The 25,200-nt window shown below is 36.5% G+C and overlaps 2 protein-coding genes across 10 annotated transcripts in view; both read right to left on the bottom strand.

The window, feature by feature from the left end:
• LOC127938645 (ras-specific guanine nucleotide-releasing factor RalGPS2) overlaps nt 1-20,288 on the bottom strand; it is a 99,728-nt gene extending 79,440 nt beyond the window's left edge. For 8 of the 9 annotated variants that reach the window (XM_052535396.1, XM_052535399.1, XM_052535395.1 and 5 more), the window contains exon 1: nt 20,089-20,288. The gene's annotated coding sequence lies outside the window, so the exon portion shown is untranslated. Of the gene's footprint in view, nt 1-5,196; nt 5,216-20,088 lie in introns of those variants that run through there. The other variant, XM_052535397.1, reaches the window with a different exon arrangement.
• Nucleotides 20,289-21,284: 996 nt separating this feature from the next.
• On the bottom strand, nt 21,285-23,262 carry LOC127938649 (cytochrome c oxidase assembly factor 7). Its single transcript, XM_052535414.1, has 3 exons — nt 22,886-23,262; nt 22,667-22,807; nt 21,285-21,797 (listed from the first exon to the last, which is right to left on the bottom strand). The coding sequence occupies exons 1-3, from the start codon at nt 22,989-22,991 to the stop codon at nt 21,355-21,357; spliced, it is 690 nt and encodes a 229-aa protein (XP_052391374.1). The 5' UTR covers nt 22,992-23,262; the 3' UTR covers nt 21,285-21,354.
• Between the last annotated feature and the right edge of the window lie 1,938 nt (nt 23,263-25,200).

The following is a 25,200-nucleotide window of genomic DNA, read 5'->3' as shown; positions in this document are numbered from 1 at the left end:
TTAACGCATTAGAGCACATAGGCAATCTGTCTCAATGTTAATCAAACATTCAAAAGAAAAGAAAAAGTCTATTTTACTGGTACAGACTTCTAAAATGCTGGCATCAGAACAACACTAGATTACTCTGCAGTATTTCCTATGAGAACACATGTGTGTCACTGACACTCCCTCTGCAGAACTCAACGGTATTTTTCAACAACATTAATTCCATGAGTCATCATCATATTTTCACTCCACGTCTCTTTTCTCAATCCCTCGGTCACAGAAAGATTTCTCGCAGCTGGGGTGAAGATGAGACCAAAATGGCACACTTGCGGCATATAAATCAATCACGTACACTTCACTCCTGTCCTTTCATTGCTCCTCACGCTTTCATTTGATCCTTGACTTACTTCCTCTTGACGTCTTTCTGATTCTTTCCATCTCTCCCTTCAGATAATTCCAGTTGGCCCTCAGGGTTTTGAGGGAGAGACGAGAGGCATGCTAGAACCTGAGCAAACACACACTCGACACAATCACAGAAACAATACCCAGAGAAGAGCTAGTCTAAAACAGAGTTTATCTGTTCCAAAACCTGCCTACGTCAAAGCGCTTTCAAAAGGTTACAAACTTTACAATCCAAGATGACGTATGTCCAAGAGAAATAAACTAAAAACAAAAACACAGAACTCTGAAAAGTACTGATAAAAAAGTGGTTCAATTTGGACATTAAATAAGCAAGAAATCACACCGTCCATGTGTCTGAATATACCTACATCACTACAATATGTACAGGTGAAAAACAATACATAAAATAAGTAAAATGTCCAAATTCACAGTACTCATAATCAGTAGTCCCTGGATTACTTCAGGCAAGATTCTAACATGCCCATCTCATGGACATTGTACATCTCAGGAGGCCACAGGAGACACAGCTGACACTTGTAGGTCACATGACAGACTGTAGTATGTACAGATATTATTAAACACATTCATATGCAGTACTGCTTGAAAGTTTGTGAATTGTCTATATTTCTGCAAAAATATGACCCAAAAGATCATCAGATTTTCAAGTCCTGAAAGTTGACAACGAAAATCCAGTCAAACAAATGAGACAAAATATATTCTTTGTCATTTATTTATGGAGCAAAATGATCTAGTGTTACATATCTGTGAGTGGCAAAACCTTTCAGTATCTGGTATGACCCCATTTTCCATCAATAATTGCAGCTGAAAGTTCCTTGTAACTGCTGATCAGTCCTGCTCAACCGCTTGTAGGAATTTTAGCCCATTCTTCAGTACAAAACCACTTAAAATCTGGGATTGTTGTGGGTTTCCTCCTATGACCTGTCTGCTTCAGGTCCTTCCACAATTTCAATTGGATTAAGGTCGTACTTTGACTCCGCTATTACAAAACATTCAATTTTGTTCTTTAAACATTCTTTGGTAGAACATCTCGTGTGCTTGGGATCGTTGGCTTGCAGCATGACCCACTTTCTCTTGGGATTCAGTTCTCAGACAGATGATATTTTCTTAGTATAATTCAGAATTCATTGTTCCATCAATGATGGCAAGCCAACCTGGCACAGAAGCAGCAAAACAGGCCCAAACCATGATACTACCACCACCATGTTTCACAGATGGGATAAGGTATGCTGGAATGCAGTGTTTTCCGCTCTTCAAACATAAAACTTTAATTTAAACCAAAAAGTTCTATTTTGGTCTCATTAGTCCACATTCCTCTGGCTTGTCCATATTATCTTTAGCAAACTGTAGATGGGCAGCAATGTTCTTTTTGGAGAGCAGTGGCTTACTTCTTGCAACCATGGTTGTTTAGTGTTGTCCTGATGGTGGACTCATGAAAACTAACATTAGCCAATGTGAGAAAGGCCTTTAGTTGCTTTAGAAGTTATCCTGGGATCCTTTGCAACCTTGTGGACTATCACACATCTTGTTTTTGGAGTGATATTTGTTGGTGGGGCACTCCTGGGGAGGGTAATAATAGTCTTGAATTTCCTCCATTTGTACACAATCTGTCTAACTGTGGATTTGTGGATTCCAAACTCTTTAGAGAAGGTTTACTAACCTTTTCCATGAGCAACAACAACTACTTTTTTCTAAGGTCCTCAGAGATCTCCTTTGTTCGTGCCATAAATTCACTTAACATGATCAGACTTATAAAATAAAACATGGCAAGCACTGACACAACACAAACGGTATCTGACAAGAAGGCTGTGGCATATGAAGATGCAATTTATAATGTGGCAACTGCCAATTTCTGATAAACTAACTAAAAGTATATATTTTAAATATAGACTGCATAAAACATGGACGTAGTGTCTGTGACGTCGCCTGTAGATTCCTGAAGAGCGCCATCTCGGCAGCGCATCACTGTGCATCACTCCCAGATAATCGAATATGGGCAAAAAGGCGGGACGTGGTTGCTGAAGCCACACCCACATAGCTGGTGACAGCAGCGGCAATCCACCGGACACTCAAGTGGCCACGCCCTTATTCAGAACTTTAAGGTTTAATATAGTTTAAACGGATAAGTAAAAAAAAAATCCTCCCCTCACAGTTGTCATGAAGAACAAAATTAGCTATATAGACCAAAATAATTTTTTTGAACATGCTGTAAACGTGTCTGCTGTAATGTTGGGCATTTTATCATTTAGAGTCTAAGGGATTGACTCCCTTTTGCAGCCGGCCTCAAGTGGCCAGTCGATGAATTACAGTTTAAGTCACTTCCTTGTTGGCTTCAGAGAGAGAGAGAGAGTGGGAGGTTGCTGCTTGATTTTAAAGCATTTACCAAGCAAATTGGGACTCAATCAATACCTTAATACAAAATGTCTGTAGTGACGTGAGGGCTCTAGAGACGGTGTGACTGTTATGAGGAACACAGAGGAAATTTAGTCTCACTGAGTTCTGAGACCTTAAACGGGGCGTTCCTCACAATCCTGTGTTGCAAACCTGTGTGTGTTCTGGCAGTGAACTGTGGTAGCCTAATGAACTGCACCTTTCTATGATGGCAATGTGTGAAGGACTAATCTCTCTCACACACACACACACACAGAGCTGTTGAGTGCATTAAGTGCAGTGGACTTAACACAGGTGAACAGATTGGAAGATAATCTGCCACAGAAAGAGCAAGAGAGAGATTTAAACATAATATACAAACTAAATCACATAACCAGTACATATCAGAACCACTAGAAAAGTAGATTAAAGGAAGGCTATGAAATAGCAAAAAAAGAAGAAAGGAGACGAAAGACAGAAAAAGAAACCAGAGCACAAGGACAGCCCAAGTTCATCATCTCCATATGGCGGACAGCAGAGGCTCATGGGAGAGAGCTGTGACTTACCCACAAGCAAACACACTTCTGTCTGACATGCCGCACTACACAGCTTCACACTGGCATAACTGTATATCATTCAGATATACATATGCATATATATATGTTTGGAGAAATAAACAGAATTAAATAAACCAGACATGCATATTTGGAGGCTTTTAAAAAAAAGTGTCAAATGGACTATTTATGTTTGCCTGTCTGCTGCCTTTGACGTCACAGCTTCTGTTGAAGAGTTTTGGGACTTTGTGTGTTCTTCTTGTGCCTACAGCTTAAATCTGATCTAACTTCATATAACGAAACAAAATATACTGTTGTCCTGAAAGCACTGTTTTCAAACTCACACTAATCATGGCAGAAAATATATATTTTTTTTTTATAAAATATGTTATTTTTCCCAGCAGTACAAACTTGAAATGCTACTTAAATTCTGGATTTCACAAGTGACCCATGTTGTAATTACACTATAAAAATCAAAAAATTATTGTCAAAAATGACTAGCCCAGTGTTCCGTGGCTATTGTATTATCTAGTCGAGCAATCAAAATGTTTGCTATCTTGAATAGTAATATAAAATTACTTCCTGATTCAAACTGTTCACTCGCTGGTAGGGGTGAAACGCATCATTGATGATCATTTGCATGCGTTTACGTGTTTAAATGAACCTATTTAAACATTCAAGTATGTGATGAAGCTAAAGAGATTTCTATTCGGTACCCGCTCTCTGTTATTTGTACGCACTCAATCAGAGCGTACTCACACTAGGCAATCTGAACCGTGCCTTAACGTGTAATTAAACTAATTTAATTAGTGCTGCAACAACTAATCGATAAAAGCAATAATCATCAATAATGAAGATCGACAATGAATGCCATTATCAATTAGCTGCATTTACCTAACACACATGAAAAACTTCCACTAGTCCCGTCAAATTACTGCAGTGAATAATCCACTTGGATTAAATGTATCTTAAAAAAAAACACACGGATGAATCAGAGTAAGCTGCTGCGGGAAAGCGTGATCTTGAAAAATGATCCAAGCTGCTCTCAATATGAGAATGCTTAATTTTAAACTTCAAGCTAATGCATTAGCATAATGTTTAACACGGCCTGTCCCATCAGGCACTATTACAGATGCATGTGCTGTTTAATATAAGACATACATTTCCACATAAACTACATTTTATGGTTATATCCCTTTCTTTTAATGTTACATAATCATGTGAATGTTTCTATTTTGCATGAAGGCTTATCCTGACAGTCTGTGTTAAACTTCAGACTTTGCTAAATAAGCACCGGCACAAACATGCTCATCAAACAGAACACAGTAAAATTCTAAACGCTATTACAATTATAGATGCCACGATTACATAATCGTTTAAAGTGGCAACTAATCGTTCAAAGTCCACTTATGTTATTCTGCACGCTTAAAAAGTGTATTTTTCCGTTCCACATGTTATCTTATGGGTTTTTCCATTGTTTTAGTTTTAGTATAACATTATCATACCATTCATATTTGTACTTTTTTTTATAATTTAAAGAAGAAACCAATCCAATGTATATTTGACATTTGAGGCTTAATACTATAGAAAAGCACTAAAGGTTTTTCAGTAAGTGTTTTCAGCTTGTTATTTTCATATAAAAGTACTTCATGTAGTTGCATCAAACAATGATATAAACATCATTCAATGTTAATTGTGATCATTATTAATAACCACAATTGCAATTTCAAGGGAATAATCAACAATTATGATTTGTCATAATCGTGCAGCCCTAATTGGACATTAAATTTAGGTTTAAAAGTCAACATGTAATTCATGTATTTTTTGATAGCAACTGTAAAGGGATAAAAGAGTGTCTGGTTCTCACCTTACTGATTAACAGGAATTGTAGTTTGCGAGTAGGCATAAAGCTGCAAATTCTTTCGTTAAATTTCAGCTGCCCCTGTAATAATCCTCTGATTCATGCAAGTGAAAGTCTCTACACAGCATACATGATAAGTTTATTAGGCAGTCTATTAGCTAAAGTGGTTTTCTCCCTGTTATCTCGTACATGACGCAAGCCTGCTCCAACCCAGAATGTTTAGTGCCGGTTTGAATGCAGGAATGTGGGGGAGTGGGGATGATCGTGCTTGGGCTCAGTGCAAAACAACTGGGCCTAATGTACATGAGTACACCCTCAAAGTGTGCACGACAGAGAGCCTCATATAAGAGAGCGCACAAACACAGAATTGATTCCTCTTTAGCGGATCCTTGCGTCAAAATGGACACATGCACACAAAATGATCTCAAAATAACAGTGTCGGCAAGTGTTCCCGTAAACACAAGTGAATGTAAACAATGGAGAAAGAAATCTCATGTGCATCATTATATTTGATCCGAGCATTCGGTCTTAAAGGGGCAGCAGCCTATAAATATCTGCTATTCCATAAGCGCCACCTGCTGTCAAAGAGTGACGTGTGTCCCATTCAGCCCATCTTGGGTTTATGTTTTTTTTTTAATCAGATGTGTTTTATGCAGTGTAGTTTCACTAAGCTGGAGTCATACCATTCTGTTTTGCTTCAAATTTTGAAATTATACAATGGAATTATAATCTAAATAACATGTATTTAGCATCTTTGTTTGGATTGTTATTAAAATGCCGTGGTTGCCTCTGATTTTAACTCAGGCAAAGCCTTTATGTGATGTGATAATATTATTTGTATTATTAGTTTATTTTTATGATTTAGGTTCAAGTTCAAGTTAGTTGTATTACTTGACATTTCAATTTCACAAAGAAATGTGGCATTTTGTCTAAGAAATAATATTTTCATTTATAATTTGTCTTAAATCTCATTTTGTTGAAAGAAATGGTGAGAAAATTGTATTGTGAAATCAACATCATGATTCGACAATCGTTACATCACTACATGCTACTAGTTTTTACTGGTGTCGAAGTAATTTGTTATTTAAACAATATGTTATTTTTAAAAGAGACTTTTTTTTTTTTGCTCATCCGAAGAATGATTCGCTCTCTCACTCGAAATTCACATTGTGATACAAGCCTTGTTATCTCTTGCACCTACTCTCTTGACCAATTATTTGAAGAAAAATTACAATCAAAAGCTACTGAAGTATTCGATCATGCTGATTTTAATAAAAAAAAAAAAAAAAACACACACACAACCCCAAACTTCTGATTGTTAGTGTATGCACAAGTGGAATGAGACATATCTCTATATTTCTGAAATGAAAACAAGCATCATGACCATAAAATCAGGCCAGATGTAAATATCAAAATTCTGTAGTTAATCCTCTCATTCAAAGACTTCTCATTAAATTGCTATAAATTCCCTTAAAATTCTGAAATCCCTGTCAATTTTATGTCATGAACCTCAAACTTCCAGACCCCCAGTTGTCAATTCCTCCCCTCACTTTGGGTGGTAGTTCAGAACCAGTGCTATTCCCAGTTCGGAGTTGGTTCAACTGGTGAGCTTTCTAAAAACCGGTTTGCCTTTCCACAGGCTAGATGGCTTTGTGAACCTACATCAGCATCCAAACACAGCGAATTCAACATGTTCGTGTTTAGCTGCTGTTTTAAAATTGGCGGTCAAAAGTTTATGTTCATCTTGTTGGTCACGGCAACACACCCCCAGGGGTTCTTAATTATCATGGTGCTTTTTGAGGCTATTTAATAGCTAAAAAATGCGAGGAAAAGAGGGAAAACTCAAACTAACAATTACCTGATGCCGAATTGCGACAATTAAATTTCCGCTGATTTGAAAGTGAAAGTAAAATGTGCAAGGCACTTTTACAAGCCATCTGAAATTGAAGAAAAGAGAGAAACTCAAGTGAACAAAACACCCCCCACCCCAACGGTGATACTCGTATTACCGGTGTTATCACGTGTCAACTAACGTGACAACCCTATTTGACGTGCAAGCTAAATGCTGCATGCTTACTGGCTGTGTAATTGGCTGTTAGATTAATCCATATTGATTTAAACTGCTCCTGAGAAGGGCAGTCGCGATTACCGCAATATTGTAATGCCGCGCTATTGACAAGCAAAAAAAGATAGCAACCGCAGAAACCGAGGCAACCGCAGTGTTCTTTTTTTTTTTTTTCAGGCTGTGGCCTTCTTGTTTATTCAATTTGTCACTGTGCAATTCAATGTTAAATAAATGAATGATACGATATGGTTGGCCGTTGTAGCTCCCGATGGGAGGCGCTCGATCTCGTCCCAAAACCTAATGTCACATCGCCAGTTTGGGAACATTTCGGCTATCAACCCAATGAAAAGGGTGAGCCAGCGGATTTAGATGAGCCGATATGCAAAATTTGCTGCAAAAAAAAGGTTCCTGTGACGCGGCATTACATCTAATTTGAGGTCATCGGGACATTCTAAAACACTTAACTTGGTTTAATGTACTAATACAGTGATATTTACAGACCAAACTCACTAAACATTATATTAATAAAGTATACTATCTACAAAAAAATCAGATGAACCATGAATATGAATTCAACGCGTTTAATAACATGTTAAGCCTTTTCCTCCCATAGTAAACCATCATAAGGCTTAACGTGTTATTAAACGACTTGCATTCATATTCAGGGCATAGTATTTTGTACATAGTATACTTTATTAGTATAATGTTTAGTGAGTTTGTTTTTTAAAAATCACTGTCTTAGTACATTAAGCCACATTAAGCGTTTTCTTATAATGGTTCTCTATGGGAGGAAAAGGCTTAACATGTTATTAAACAAGTTGCATTCATATTCAGGGCTAATCTGATTTTTTTATATAGATAGTATACTTTATTAGTATGATTTTTAGTGAGTTTGGTCTGTTAATATCACTGTCTTAGTACATTAAGACATGTTAAGCGTTTTTCATGGTAAGCGTTTTAGAGTGTCCCCTGTCATCCAGCGCAGCTGCCCCCTCAAGCATCAGGTCGCAGAGCAACATCAAAAAAGAACAGCTGAGACCGGTACCGGCCAACAGTTAGGAGTAGCTGAAGCCTTTGCGAAATCTGTAAAATACAGCCGTGAAAGTAACAGGCATACCTGCTGAAGTCACGGACAACCTCCGCGTCAGTGCCCATACCCAAGAACGCGTGAGCAGATAACAAGCTCACATGCTATCTGCATGAGGAGCGCATCGACTCCAACATGAATCCACTGTCCTGGTGGGCCAGTGGTGGCGACATAATCGGTTTAGATTTCCTCTGCGGTCCAAAGTCGTGTGCAAATGTGTAATACATGTTAGAACTCTTTGGTTTCCTTAAAAAAAAAAGGTATTGGAAAAAGCATGTTCTTGTTGCTGTTTGGCATTTAACAATAAACAATTTTTTTTAAAAACATGTCTCTCTGTCAGTTAAAATAGCAATAATATATGCTACATAACCCAACGATAGAGCTTTGTATGTAGCAAAATCAGGATAAATAAGGTATATAAAAAAAAAAACGGCGTTAATACCGCATATCACCCTATTGAGCCACTCATAATAACCGCAGGGGAAATTTATTAACCACGACAGCCCTACTCCTGAGCTTATCATCGTTATAGTTATCATCGTTACATAAATATTATCACGGTTCAATATGATACTGTTTATCTGCCCAGCCCTACTCCGAGCCAGCACTCAAACTGCCTTGGTGGAAAAGGAGTTATCAGTGGAGTGATGAAAATGAGCACTTTAATAATGAGCAGTGAGCACCAATATCTAAGTCAACCAATCAGATTAAAGCCTGCAGTTTCAACTTTTTTTATGCACAATTTGCACCAAACAGTTCATGTCAATCCATGTGCAGTGTGGTCTGTCACCTGGTACTATCCATTATTATTATACTCACCAGATGAGACCTACTTCTGCTAAATAAAAACTAAAAAAAAAAAAAAAAACACAAGACAAAGGCTATGGACTGACATTTCCCCAATGCAGAAATCCAATACAAGATGTTTATTTTCATGTAGGACAGACGACAGCGGGCCAAAGTTGACATGCCTCTGGGTGTGTGAGTATGAACAAGAAAGAGCAATCCTCACAGGCGCTCCCTTTCTTCTGAAGTGCACACCAAAACACACACCCCACGCAGCTGTGAGCATGTGTGTGTGTGTGTGTGTGTTTGAGTTTGCGGTGAGAGAGGGGAAGCTAGCTCTCACAAAGCTTGCTCAACTGTGACATGGCTTGTGCTCAAGTGTTAAGTCATGTGATCTCTTCCTAAACATCTTGTTTAAGAGGTGGTAGAGACACTTGCATTGTGATGTTGATGTTTGCTGTGAGCCAATGAGACGCAATCTCTGCAGTCAACAAGCACCAGTTTTGGTGGCCTTGACCTACATTAGTGAAATTCAGCACAGACTGCATGTAAATAGCTGCTCACTGCTTTCTTCTCATCCATCTCTTTCACCTGGTGCTTGAGATATAGGTCAACAAACCACATTCTGTTCAGTGGCATATTTTTACACACACCCAAAAACAGTTGATATCCACTGATATCTACTGTCCATATCTATGTATCAAATAAATAAATACATGTTACAAATGCAATTCATACATAGACTGACTTGAAAACACCTCTTATATGATTAGCATGTTTTTATTTTCAAAATTAAAGTTTTTTTTTTTTTTTTTTGCATTTTTAGGAGAAAGTTGAAACAAAGTCAAAAACATCAGGATATCATAATGAAGATCAAAAGTTTTATTAAAATAAATTACTGAAAATAACACTTCATTAGCAGTTATGACCTTCATTACAGATACTTAGAAAGGATTCATTAAAATTCATAAAAAAAAAATAATTTGAACAAAACTGATTTCCTGCTTATAAATATTTTTGTCTGGTAAATCAGTCATTTGGTGTGACCAACAACATACAAAAAAAAATCTATATATATATAATTATTAATAGGGCTGGGTGATATGGAGCAAAAAAATATATCTCAATATATTTAGCTATATCTCGATATACAATATATATCTCGATATCATTACAGGAAAAATAACCCCCCAAAAACTACTGCAAAAACAAATATGCCAAATATTACATGTTTAGGGCCCTATGAAACGTTACATTTTTTTCTTCACCATATGTTTTGTTACCTAATTCTGTGTTTTAGCATGTGTAATTATTTAAATGCATAAAAACAACTTAATTAGTAAAAAAAAAAAAAAAAAAATCTTAAAATAGCCTTATGTGAAATGTTTTTTTTTCCCTTCAGACATTCTGTGTATTAAATTTTTTCTGGTTATAAAATGAAGGCATAAAACATTAATTTAATTTATCTTTTAATTATTTAAAATTAAGCAAAACTTTATTTTTTGGTAAACAAAGGGGATTTACAATAAAAAATAAAAACATGGAAGAAATGTTGTGTGATTATTTCTTAAAAAATATGTTCATTTAATTTGAATAGTAGTAGTAGTGGGCTATGTACATTCTGCTGGACAATAGTAATAGATTTCTGGCAAATACTTTTATTTTGACGGGTTTACCTTTACAGTTCTGTGTATGTGGTACTACAGTCTATGATGTGATATGAGCTAGTTTTACTCAAATCAGTAATCAGATGCTCATGAAGCGACTCAGTGCAGTTCTGGAGATGTTCCTCATGTGTTCACGTCTTTATTTAGTGAGAGGAACGACACTGAAATCACTGCACTTCCGTGTGTTTAATGAATGAAAACACGCTTCTGCGCCATTCATTAACACAGATACGCAGAACATTCAGGAGTCATATTTAAATAGACTTTTCCGGGTTAATATTTGCAGATATTAGTCTATATCGCGATATGATTTAAGTGCATGACCTACTTTTGATTAATTCATTAAAAATTTGACAAATTCTGTGACATTCCGCATTAAACTCTAAATTCCGTTTTTTGGCTTGAATTCCGCGATTCCGTCCATGTTTTCTGCATCGCGTCAAAATCCATATCGTATTTAAAAAATATCTTGATATATTTTAAATAGCGATATCGCCCACCTCTAATTATTAATTTATTGAAATAAGTGAACAAAATGTGTGCCAATAAGTTTCTTAAAATCTTGTAGAGTGCAACAAGTATCCCGATTTGCATGTACCATCCCGATAAACGCGGAAAGAGCTTCAGCTCCGTCACTTTTGGTCGTAAGACACCCTCAATGACAACAAAATGTTACAAAGCTCTGTTATAAAATAATGAAACCTAACATGATGTGCCTTCTGCCATCTCGGTCTCTCTGAACTTCTTTCTCAAAAGCGTCAGAAAAGAACCAGGCTCATGCATCACAGACGAACCTGGACATATCTACTTTTAAAAGAAACAATTTAAATAAAAAAATAAATATGTTTATGTAATTTATACGAAACCAATAAGAGGTGCAGTGTTTTCAGTCTGAACCCATTATCTATAATGTGGTCACCCCCACACTCCTTTCATACGGTCATCATCTACAGAATTTGTGAATTCAGTTCATAATTTTGAAGTATAGCCTATAATTTGGAGTTAAGAATCCAATTTGGATTTTTCCAGAAGTGCGCCTGCGTGCACAGAGTACATTGTAATCATTCACTATCATGTCATTTGTGTGGAAGTACTTCGAAATCTGTGCGTAGAACACAGGCAGCCGATCAGCATTGGAAGTGCAGAGCTAAACGTCTAAGGCACAGATAGCAGGAAGCGAACAAATTAGAGCACCTTTCCAGCACTCACTGAAGCAGCGCGAGCGTACTGTACCTGTTCGCGCCCTGCACACACGGAGACAGTGAAGAGATGTTCAGCTCAACTTCTCACATGTTGAATGAGAAATGAAACCGACTAAAATTGATGTAGCCTGATGTAGCACACTGAAAAAAAGTGTTTCATTCATCCAATAAAAAAAAATGAGGGTAATGATTCACATCTAGATTTTTTAACAAATAAAAATTGTTATTTATTTCTAATAAAAAATCTAGATGTGAATCATTACCCAATTTTTTTTTTTTTTTTAACTGGATGAATTAAACACTTTGAATCTTTGTTTTATTCGCACCAACATTATTTGATTTTAACATTTTGGAATAATTTATTTATACAGCATACTTTTATTTAGTCTCACTGGTAAAGACCTTTTTTTTTTTTAAACCAAATTGAAAAACTAAAACAAATACTGAATCTTGATTAAGAAACCTATTATTGTGTTTGGAACTATGCAGTTGTTGCCTTTAATTTCATATGGCTACAGTTCATCTTTTAATTTAAGGCCAGTCCTATGTAGTTTCAACCCAATTCAAAAACAAAAGCTAAAAGCTGATGTCTGTACCATCTATGTTTGTACTGAATGTAGGCTACTTACTGTGCAGTTACTGCCGTTCATTTAAAATGGTTACAGTTATTGTTTTCAATAGCCAAAAGCCAGTTTGGCCTATCAAATACCAAATAAACATCTTGTTTATGCATACTTTTTCTTCTTTCTTGTTTGCTTGTAAAATAAATCGGTATCGGCCATGAAAAATCATGATTGTGCATCCCTAATTACAGTAGACTTTTTATGGTTGAAAATTAAGTAAAGATTTATTATAAAAATATTTATGAGGGGTTGGGTTTTTCCCATGAAATTGTGCTATTATGTAAACAATTTAAAAAAAAAATTCTGCTGTTAACTGTAATGAAAACATGTTACCTGTTTTTCTAATAGGCCTAGAATAAAATTTGTATGCTAAAAGTATCATTTTATTCCATTTAGGTGTGGACCACATAGGCTAAAAATTCAAATGGCGTTTTATTGCTCCTTGTTTACTCCTGTTGTAAATGAATTGAGCTCATGGTTGCTGCGTATCGGTGCAGAACAGAAGGGATGAAAGGGGCATTTCAGCACCGCCCACACATTCAAAACAAATCTAATTTTTTACCCATAAACAAAAAAACATTTTCCGGTTCTTATACAAAGTGAAAAAATGAAAAATCAAGCCATTTCTCTTTATTTCTAAGTAGAAAATCAAATGACCAAAACATAAACGGACCATTCAAGTGCGAATGAAGACCATTTCACAGGGAATGCCAGGTGTAAAAAATATATATATATTATTAGAAAAACAAAATTGAAACCAAATACCAGGTTGCCAACCCACCAAATTAATATTAGAATAATCTAATATTTTGGTCCAGCCCCACTAAAAACTTTGTACATTTCTAAAAACATATTTAAGTCTTTACTTAAGGCACCTCACATTTACTGTTCCTCAGCGAAATTTAGGGCAAAAAAAAAATGCACACAAGATGTTAAAATTGGTCATGTAAATTCATAGCACTGACACAGGTGACGTGTACGAAGCGTGCTTCAAACATCTCTACTACAGACAATGGACAGACCTTTTTTGCAACTCTTTCAAATTTCTAAGAACTTGGCACATGTGAAACTAGATTTTCAAAAGATTTTGTCCTTTTCTTTGACAAACTGTAATGCAACATATGCACACAATCACCTACTTCAGCTGACAGCCATTCAACATCATAGCCACTACTCTTCTCATTCCCGACACACACACACAAAACCGAAAAGCAGGGTATATCAAACCCAGTGGTCCTCTGCTACACCTAAAGGTTAACAGGTCTTTACAGGGTTCTGAAGTCTAACCAGTTGAGAGCCACTGATCAAACCCATCCTGAGAGGATGATATGAGAAAGCCAAGACCCCACACATAACCAAACAAGGATCACGAGTACACACTCTTCCTCTCTCTCTCACAAGCGTGCAACTGACCATAGAAGGTGACCAAGAACTAGATGAAAGGTTATAGATAAACTGCACCCACACATGCCTCTTTAAGTGCTCTCTTAAACGAACAAACAAATGAAAGGTACAGCCAACTAATGCTAGTAGTGCCTGAGGTCAGTCTCAGGGACCATGTGAATGTGTGGTTGAGTGATGCCGTCATCAGTCCATGTGTCATAATTTACTCCGTTTGCATTAGAACAAAACAAAGTCTAACAGTGAAAGCCATTCACTCTTGTGCTGTTCCAAAACACTACCATTATCCATTTACATCCAGTCCTTGTGCTAAGCTAGGCTAGCGGTGGGTGCGTCGAATAACACTTACAGAACGCACAGAAATGAAAACGGTATGTATGGACATCTCTAACTCTGGGGGATACTGTGAATAAGCTAAAGTCCCAAAAAGTCCCTTTAAGGAGTCAGGCAGCTAAATTTGTACTTTTCGTGTGATTCACTCTGTCAAACTCAGTGTGCCAGGGCTTAAAGATGCAACAGACGACAGCTGGTTAAAATTCCAGGACAATCATGAGACAAGGGAGCTCGGAGACCAGCGTGAAGGTGTTTTGTGAGGACATAGTTCCTAGTCTCAAGCATTAGTGAGACAGACAGACAAGACATTCTTGATAGTCTCATCAACTCTCACTTCCTCTGTGGGCCAAAAGCATGACTGGCACTCACGTTACCCTGGAAACTACTTACAGCACGTCAGTCGAGAACAAGAGTGAAAGCCTGCGTGTTTCAGAGGGATCGGTTACAAAAAAATCAGCTATTATACAACAAGCGGTCGTGATTGCTACCCAAAAGTCCATGGCTATATTAGCACTGAATACTGCACCCTGAACAGATCTAATGTCATTGACGGGCGACTGCACTGCCCCGTGTCACGGTTTAGAATGGGAATTTTCTCATGATTTACAAGTAGTTGAAAACGTTAGAGATATTGTTAGTAATCAGCTGGACAAAATATGTAACACTAGCCTAGTGGTTTTTGGATATTTTACTGCAAATATCTTACAAATTGTACCTTTAACATTAAATTGCTCCAAAGTGGCAGTAAAAATATTTATAATGTTACAAAAGATTCCTATTTAAAATAAATGCTTCAACTGCACAAATCATGAACAAAAGCACAAGGAATTAAATATATTTTCAAATATATTAAAATATAAACCATATATATACCATATATTATTACTATTAAGTCCAAACCTCAAATTTTACAACAACAGTATATATTTTTTCAATGTTAAAGCTACAGTCGGTAACTTTTGACGCTCTAGCGGTTAATAAACAGAATTGCTTGCGTCTTGCGGAAGAACATCGTAGCCGGAACTACTTCTCTCTGTTTATGTCTATGAAGAATCACAAAGGTACTGTGTTACTCCGCCGCGGTACCCCCGAAGCAATCGAAAATAGTCCGAATATAAACACTTATTATAGATGTACCCTAGTGATTCAGGACAAGCCAAAAACACAGTTTGGAAAATGGATTCATGGTGTACTCGCTTATTATATACATTTTTCTACATTTTGAACACAAACAAAGTTACGGACCGCAGCTCTGATTGGTTGATTTTTACCGGGAGCGCATGACTTTCTGCGAATGGCAATAGGACCACTGGGAGGAGCCAGAGGAGCTTGATTTTTTCACAGATTATCTGTCTCATATTCTACTATCAGGACATAATGACAGGTTTAACAAATATGTAAAAAATATATTTTTACAAAAGTTACCTGCTGCAGTTTTAAGGAAAGGTCATATTGCATTGTGGGGTATACTACTCCTCTTTGTTTGCTCGGTTATATACACATTACATATACACATTTACACAAAAAAGCGGAGTGTAAGCACAGTGCAACAACATACTATAAAAAGAGAAGTCACCACTGCAAGAATGTTTCCTTTTAAACAGCTGTAAAAAGCAATCATGAAGGAACTTCTATAATCTTATCAAAGCAAACACACTGTTAGCCTCCCTGTAACTACAGGTCTCTGAACAGTACCCCAAATTACATGGTTGCAGTGATGGCACAGCGCATAAAAGCCAATTCTTCTGACAGATGAAAATGGGAACGGCAACCGTTCGTGGACAACTTAGTAATCACTGCAGTAATGCAATAAACGACGTCCTGTGAAAATACCGGCCAATTCTTGTAGCAGGGAGTCTGGGGCGCAAGAGGTTAATCAAACAGCTGCTGTAACGTCTAGTGAGAGATACCTTGATAATTAGACTAATTAAAGAGTCTCCCTGCTTAACCTCACAGCCTATTTGCCTGACAGCAGAAACACAAATAGCACTGAGATATATTACTCACATGCCAACAAATGCACGGCATTCAACAGATGTTAGGGACAAGGCTTCAAATGACCCCATAGCTTAAAATATACATCCTTTCTGGTTCTCCCTACAGCACACACCATTACATGCCGTCTGAACATGAGACACATGCACACAAGAGCAATTTACACATATTATGGGATCACCAATGGATGTAAACATGAGGCTTCGTTCAAGTGAGCGATCACACACACACACACACACTCACACCCATCCTGCATGTCTCATCTTGTGTTTCAGAAAACCCCTGTCATTTGAGCAGGGAAGTAAAGCAATAATAGACCTGTAATCCTCACAAACACTCACAAAGAGGAAAGGTAGGACCATGTGGAGCAGGGGTCCCGTTTCACAAATGTAATCTGTGGATAATCACATTTCTTTTGTAAAGCAGAACGCAAATGGCCAGATGGGTCTCGCATCCATTCCACACAGGCACATTAATGCAGACTGTGTTCAATTAGGAGTACATCTGGCCAAAATAATATTTTTTTAACTAGGTAAAATAGTCTCAAGTAGTGGTCGACCGATATATCGGCCGATATTTGTCAATATATTTAATATATATTATATTTAATATATTTAATATATCAATATATTTTTCAAATATCGGCATCGGTCGATACGTTGTTCTGCTTGGCCGATGTGTTCGAGGTGGGACTTTTATTTTGACGGTGCTGAGAACGGCAGCGCCTGAGCGCACACAAACTTCCCAGAATGAGTGTTTACTTACTTTTTAATTATATTTTTATTAAATATTTGTGAAAAATACTGTCATCTAAAGTATAAGCATGTTTCTTGTACACATTTATTTTTTAATCCATTGTCAAATGATTACAAATTTCTTAAATATTAATAATATTTTCTTTTTTTCATTTCGGATTTATATCGGCTTTCGGCCCCCTGCTTTCAAAGATATCAGCAGTCAAAAATCACGTATCATGACCACTAGTCTCAAGTATGAAGAGTCGTAGGAAACTGGGCTGATTCTTCTGCTGGTCTGGTCAGGCAAGTTCAGATTTGTATTTGCCCTGCCACAATTTCTACTGGCCCCTATTAAGGTTCTACTGAAACAAATATACAAAATGTAGGACCCTTTTCTCTCTCACCTGGGAAGCAGTGTGAGATGGAGGCTGAAGGATGGATCTGAATTAAACTAATATAACTGGATGCCTTGTACGGTTTTTATCTTTTAAAATTAATTCTTCCTTTTATTCATTCATTATTTTTTATCACAACTGTGACGTTTTTGTTATTTAGTAATATAAATAACTAAAAATAAAAAATAATGAATCCATATATTAATTGAAAAACTTGATGGCGCTAATTTGTTTATCATTTTAAATCACTCTATCCTTGACTTCCAAGGTTAAAAGATTTTATTAAATTGGATTAATTATGTTATATGTTTATGTTATATATATATTAAATTAATTAAAATAAAAAATAAAATCAATCATATCAAATTTAAGTTGTGATAAAATTAACTTATGTACATTCTAATGTACAGTATGAAATATGGACGTGACCATTCATTTTACAATAAATTGTTGAATAAGAAAGTATCTATACTGAGAGTGGTAGGTATTATATATTAGAAGTATTATAAGTAGTCTATTTATATCTTTAATACATTGATTCTTTATTTAGTGTATTATATATAAAACTACAAATATTTATGCTGACTACAAATATTCTATACATTACCTAAAGTTTTGTAATAATAATAATAGCTGATATAGGTCTAATACATTGATCCCTACAAAACTCACTCACACTGTGGGAGGTCAGGCTATCCTTATAGTACAACCCTAAAAACAAAGTGAACTCTAAGAAACAGCTGCACTGGAGCGTTCCAGATCTAAGCAACACCAGGATCTGCCTAGCAGTAGTTTGAAAAGGACAAAGCTGTCTTATGTAGACAGGAAGCGCTCAGACAGACAGACAGAGAGAAGAAAAGCATAAGAGTGAAGAAGCGAGAGTGTTTATGGGGATTAAAGAAATGCCAGATGCTGGCTTCAACTATAAACAATCCAGACAAATGGTACAATAGCAATGCTAATACTGATCAGAGGCCCATAAAACCAAAACCTAAATTTAACGAAGGAAACTGAACATTTGCATACTGTTGTGATTCGATTAACAGAGCAACTCAAAGAAAGTGATACTTCTCCTTTAGGCCAGAAATAACCTAAGCAGGTGTGCAAAAGGTTAGCTAATCCATTGCAAACACGTGGTCAAATTATACATACTTGTGGCGACAACAAACCTCAGTGCTTTAGAGGGCAAGGGTTGCTCAGTTCACGCGAAGAGCGTTAACAATAACTATATTAGCATCCACACCAAAGCACAATAAGTGTGCACTTTAATTATGTTGTCTGTCGCTTTAAATGCTCAAGCTCTTTAAAGACAGTTGTATTCTGATTGGCATTATCGTTATAGCCATGGTTAGTAAAACTAGTTCATGTACATGGTGTGAACAGGCCAGTCTGTAAACCTAAAAATGTTATTACTCAGGTGCCAGTTAACTGGAACTTTCGCAACAAAATTTTATACAAATTATTGCTCCACTATAAGGAAAAAAAATACAGTAAAAGAAGAATTTAATAAGCTAATAAATGTGACAGCGCCCCCAGAGGCAACGCTGAGAAAGCAGCAGTATGATTTCGAATTGTAGGCGGTGTTTACACAACTCCATTTTCAAATATAAACAACAAACTTTAAGCATTTTGGCCTTTCATTTCCACAACAATGGCGCTTTGGGGGCCTGAAGACGCAAACTTTTGAAAACATCCCAACTACTGGCCTGGCATGGATAACAGTGTTTTTATAGCCAATCAAAACAACAATAATAAATACATAAATACAGTCCAAATGTTCAATAATAACTAATTTGCGTAATGCGTAAACTAATTTACGTATTCACTGTATGTCAAAATGAATTTTATATTTTTAAACGTTTTAAATTCATTTTAAATAAGTAATTAAAAAAAATCACTTTCAAAGCTTTTAAATTGCTTGTTTTATTTTTTGTGGTTATTGTTCTTTATTGTTCTTTTACTTTCTTTTATCTAAAGCACTTCGAATTACCATTGTGTATGAAATGTGCTATATAAATAAACTTGCCTTGCCTAAGATACTACAGTTATCCTACTGTAAAATCATAATACATTAATGATAACTATTTCAAACAGTTGCATAATTTTGTTAGATATCAAATTATTATATTTTTGTTATGACAGCAGTGACCAAAACACCTCAACAGCAGTAAACTAAATGTGGCAACTATGGTATTTTTGAAGAAAATATGGATAGTTCGGACACACCCCGAATCAGACTGGGGTAGGGTGGCACGTGTAACCCCCTCCAGACAAACAGCCGTTATCCAGCATTGATCCACTCCCATCAACCACGAGAATAAACTTAATCCTACAGATTATTGCCCACACCAGCCGCAAAAGCCGAGTTTATTATCAGCAGAACCAAGCACCGAGCGTCCAACTGCACGCAACCAGCGCATGACACAAACATGCACGTGAAATCCCTCCTAAACAGTCGCATCTTCGGTCCGTTAACAGGGTGTCTCCGGTCGGAGCAGTTCTAGTCGCAGTTGATCCCATCCTAGGCGTGCTGCTGCTGTAGCCTGTTAGCTAACATCCCGCTCATAACAGCACACTGCGCATCACAAGCAACAGCGTCAAACTCACCGCTTCACGATCCGTGCTCAACTCTTGCGCGGGGATCCTGCGACCGTCACTCCGCCCTGCACGCGACGCTCCGGCAAACTAATATAAACAACGATAAAAAAAACAACAACAGCCGCGAGCCTTTAACGTTCCAGCAGGAGCGACAAACGAGCGTGTGTCTGTTGATCCAACAGCGGGCGGGGCTTACGGGCTCAGTCTGATACTGCTGCAATGTTATTGGAGGAGAGCGAATGGGGGCGGGGCTACTGGCTCAGACCTCAACAGAAATAATTGGTTCACTGATATATTTTTAATACAAATATTGAACAAAACTGTAGTAACATTAATTCAGTCATTCGTTCATTTTTATACAATACCCCTGACCCACACTCATAATGGGTGACAAATCAGTCGATGTTGTTCATGTTGAGTCGGACATTACATAAATATAATCTCTGTATGTTTTGGATTCACTGAAAAGAACAAGAGTCATTTGTGTGTAAATCATATAACACTGTTTGCTGGTTTCGGATTCATTTAAAAAGTACTGTCTTATAAGGGTTATTATTCGTTCGGGAAGTGGGTTACACTCAAAAGTTATACAGTTAACAATGATAAATGGTGTTCGGTTTACATGTGGGTTCGTTCAGTTAACAGAGCTGAGCATCATGAAAATCATTTGGTATTTAAATGAAATTTATTTTGTGTGCCAACACTAATAGCAGCTGCTGGCCTCTTCAAACCAGGTAATGGAGGTCACCATCAGATCATCTGGAGTTATGGACATGTTTCTCTCATACATGTTAGTGTTAAACGGATGCATTGAGGGTTAAACTAAAAATTAAAAGTGAAAGTTTAAAGAATTCAAAGCCATTTATGTTTGGTAAATGTGAATGATTGAAGTGGACGTTTTGAAATATCAATATATTTAAGTACGTCTCATAGGAAATATTCATGAATGTTCATTGCAAGAGACGTTTAGCCGGAGTATGCTTCCATCCAGTGGTCATTTTATGCACAGCACCTGGTAAAATAAATAAAAGCTATTGCTTTACAATGGTTCAATTCCAATTCAGACCACTAGAAAACTGTAGGTTTCATTATTCTCTAAAATCTATGCTAACAGTCTGTTATCTAGTTTGGCAACTGTTTTGGTAAATATTAACTTATATTAACACCATCACTCTCAGACATGAATCACACTTATGACAGAAAAGTGGCAAAGAACTAATTTATTCAAATAATTTGTGTATTTGTATAAGTCTGTCACTGCTACGGCACATTATCTCACTCCCCAAATTTCAGCTGCCGTTCTTTCTGCTGTCCGTGGAGTTCTCTGGCCCTGTTCTTCAGCTCCTCTGCCTTCTGATCATCCTTATCCGTCCCATCACCCAGTTTGTACATGCGACTGGCATTAGCGCAGCCCCAAACATGTCCCAGCTCGCAGGCTCGCAATGCATACTTCAGAGCCAGAGGCATGTTTTTGTCCAGCCCTGGAGATCCCTCGATTAAAAGAGCACTCAGGTTGAAACAGCTGGGGGCGAAGCCTCCCTCGCAAGCCTTCTCATAGTACTGCCGAGCCACCTTGGCATCAGCTCCCCCCTCCATGGCTCGGCCGTCATGGGCAAGCAGAGCGATGTTGTGACAAGCGTCCACTGATTTCTTCCCTTTGCTGTTACATGCTTTCATAAAACAGGAGTATGCAGTCTTTAAACACTCCGTCACACCACCTGATGTTAAAAGAAGCAGTTGCTTGTTGAAATATAACATATTTACAATAGATTTACAGCATGTAATACATTTACTAAAATTTATTAATATATATTTTGAATAAAAATACTCTAAAATTCAGCTATTATATATTGAATGACATTTAATTTCAGAATATTAATTATTATTCAATTACATAATTTTTTTATTTCTAAATATATAAAAAAAATATATTTATGATTTTTGACTAAGCAAATATGTAGCCAATTGTTTGTCTTTTTTCATTGCATCCGTATGAATTTTGTTAATTTATTAGATCTTTTCAAAATGAGATTTATGTTACAATTAAAATTAAAGTTATATGAATAAAAAAATCATATGTAGACAAGCTAAAATCACAGGAATTGACTAAAGATTCGCTGTGTTAAAAAACATTAAGTAATAATAATTTAATGTCTAAATTTTGGACAAAATTCTATTTTTATCAAACCTACCACATCAACTGAAATTCTAAGAAACAGGGAAAAGGAAAAAGAAAGTGCTTTGATACCATTAGGATTAAGTCAAATAACAGAAAGTAAATTATGTCATTTCTATTGTTTTTATTTATTTATTTATTGGCAGTGGATAAATAAGCTTTTAGATGATAATACAATAGTATGCTAATTAAGTAATAATAAGTATTTATTAAATATTCAGTAACTTGCATGTGGATAGTAACTGTGTTTGAATGCATATCAATCAATTATGCAGTCCAGTATGAATTATATTAGTAATGAAAGACAATTATGAAATTATCATTCTAAACATGATTACTAGGACTTTGAAAATGGGATCAAGCTTTTAAGATTAGCATTCTTCTGAATTCTATAATAAACCCTGGCTTCACCTTTGCCGGTGACATGGTAAGCGCCGAGTTTATAGCAGCTCTCTCCGTGGCCATTCACCTCGCAGTTGTGCTTGAGAACCTGAGCTGTGGACTCATAGTTCTTCTTCACACCCTCCAGATAATCAGCCAGCCTCTGACACCCTGACAAACACAAGACAGACCGAAGAAGATCAGATGAAGCCGTTCAGCACCGCGCGAGAGGGACAGCGCTCGACTGACCTTCAGGATCCTTCTCCCGGTGACACTGATAACTGTACTCCACTCCTAAATTATCCAGAAACTGCTTCACCTCCTGCTCGTCCTCAAAGTTAATCAAGCCGGCCATGTGGGAACAGATTTCCGATCACTTGCATTCACCGGCTGAAGCTCTCACGTCCACAGCTCTTGACCTTGGTCACCGATTAGCTGTGCAAAAACTTGCAGAAAAAAAAAGATTAAAAAAACCAAACAATAAAAGCATCCGTTCGAAGCATAGAGATCCGTTTAGCTGAATTTAGACGTGTTATCAAATATTCACAATTATAAAACACACTGAACGTTACTGAACAACGTGCAGACACTAGCTACACACGCACACAGATCACTTCCTGTTTCGCTCAAAGCACCAACGGGCTTCCGTAGGCCCCGCCCATCTGTTTTTGTGAATAGTTTTGTGTTAAAGCTTTTTGGAGCGAGTTATGTAGTTATTTAAATAAATAAATATTTAATTAAATAAATAAATTAATAAAAAATTTGTCAGAATAAATCTAAATACTTGTAATAATCTTTTTCTGTACCACAGTTCAAATTCTTGTATTTAGAGGGCTACATTGAATACGTTTTCATGGACCACAATAATCCGATATTAAAACAATTAAAGCAATACTCTGATTAAGAATCTACAATATAAACAGAGACTTTTGATTACCTTAATCCGTTTTAAATCACACTCGAAGTAAATAAAGAGAACAATTAGTTGCTGGAAGTAAATAAGAGAACAACACCAATAAACTTGGGGTAATTACAGTGGGGCTCGAAAGTTTGGGCACCCCTTGCAGAATCTGTGAAAATATGAGTAATTTTCCAAAAATAAGAGAGATCATACTAGATGCATTATATTTTTTATTTAGTACTGTCCTGAGTAAGATATTGTACATAAAAGATATTAACATTTAGTCCACAAGACAAAAAAAATTGCTGAAATTATTAAAATAACCCCACTCAGAAGTTTGGGAACCCTTGGTTCTTAATACTGTGTTCTGTTACCTGATGATCCTCGACTGTCTTTCTGTTTTGTGATGGTTGTGCATGAGTCCCTTGTTTGTTCTGAACAGTTAAACTGAGCAGCGTTCTTCAGAAAAATCTTTAAGGTCCTGCAGATTCTTCAGTTTTCCAGCATCTTTGCATATTTGAACCCTTTCCAGCAGTGACTGTATGATTTTGAGATGCATCTTATCACACTGAGGACATTTAGGGACTCAAACACATCTATTTAAAAAGGTTCAAACGTTCACTGATGCACCAGAATTCAAGGAAACAAGATGCAGTAAGAGCTGGGGGGTGAAAACTTTTGGAATTTGAAGATCAAGGTAAACTGTACTTATTTGTGTACCGGGAAACATACAAGAATCTTCTGTTGCTTATGAAGGGCAGAACTAAATGGAAAAAAATTATATTTCAACAAAATAAGACAAATTTGGCCATCTTCATTGTGTTCAAAAGTTTTCACGAAAATGGGCAGACTAGCAACACAGTAGCGAACAACAAACGATTAAAAAATGCAAAAAAAAAAATATATATATATATAATTATTGATTAAGTAATTTTAGTAAGGGAGATTTGGATATATTATTGAAAATCTATTAGGCTATGTACATTTGAAAAACAGCCATGTATAAATTTTTAAACTGCAACCTGATGCATCAAAGCAAATGTGCAAATCCCTTGTGCTTCATCGAGTCCTGCCTCGTCCAGTGGAGACAGTATCGCTGATTCTAACGATTTCTATTTGCTCTGGACGTAACATGAGGGTATTAAAGATTATGTTTGGGATCTATGAATTATCCTAATGGAAATATAAAGAAGTCTTACGCTCCAACAGGAGAAACAGGATTTTTTTTAAGCACACAAACTTCAAACTTCTTCAACTCAGTTCCTCACAGGGGTGTAAAATGAATCTGCTCACGTTTGTGTGTGGCTCACATCTAAATTTTGTGTCTATTCAGATTAATAATAATTAATAATATAAAATTAATAATTAATCTAAGTATAAAATAATAGTGTATTATAGTTATAATTTTACCCGTACATATATTATTGTTCTTATATTTTTATACTATATATTATACCTTCAAGAAAGCATTTGCATTGGCTTAATAAAAGGTGTTTATTTTTATTTTTTTTTTATTTTTTTGCATGTCTTGGCCTAAGTTTATGTTGCATTTTCACAGTTTTGACCAGCAGGCGTCACCGGCGTGTGGTGTTTCGAGGGCTCCGAAACAGTGAATCATTTTGCAGTACAATTGGTTCAATAGAGCTCGGGCGTAGACGTCATG

The sequence above is a fragment of the Carassius gibelio genome, chromosome A20 (assembly GCF_023724105.1).
Source record: "Carassius gibelio isolate Cgi1373 ecotype wild population from Czech Republic chromosome A20, carGib1.2-hapl.c, whole genome shotgun sequence".
In the NCBI taxonomy this organism is placed as follows: domain Eukaryota; kingdom Metazoa; phylum Chordata; class Actinopteri; order Cypriniformes; family Cyprinidae; genus Carassius; species Carassius gibelio.
The sequence above is the reverse complement of the archived record's forward strand: the minus strand, read 5'-3'. Positions and strand labels throughout refer to the sequence as shown.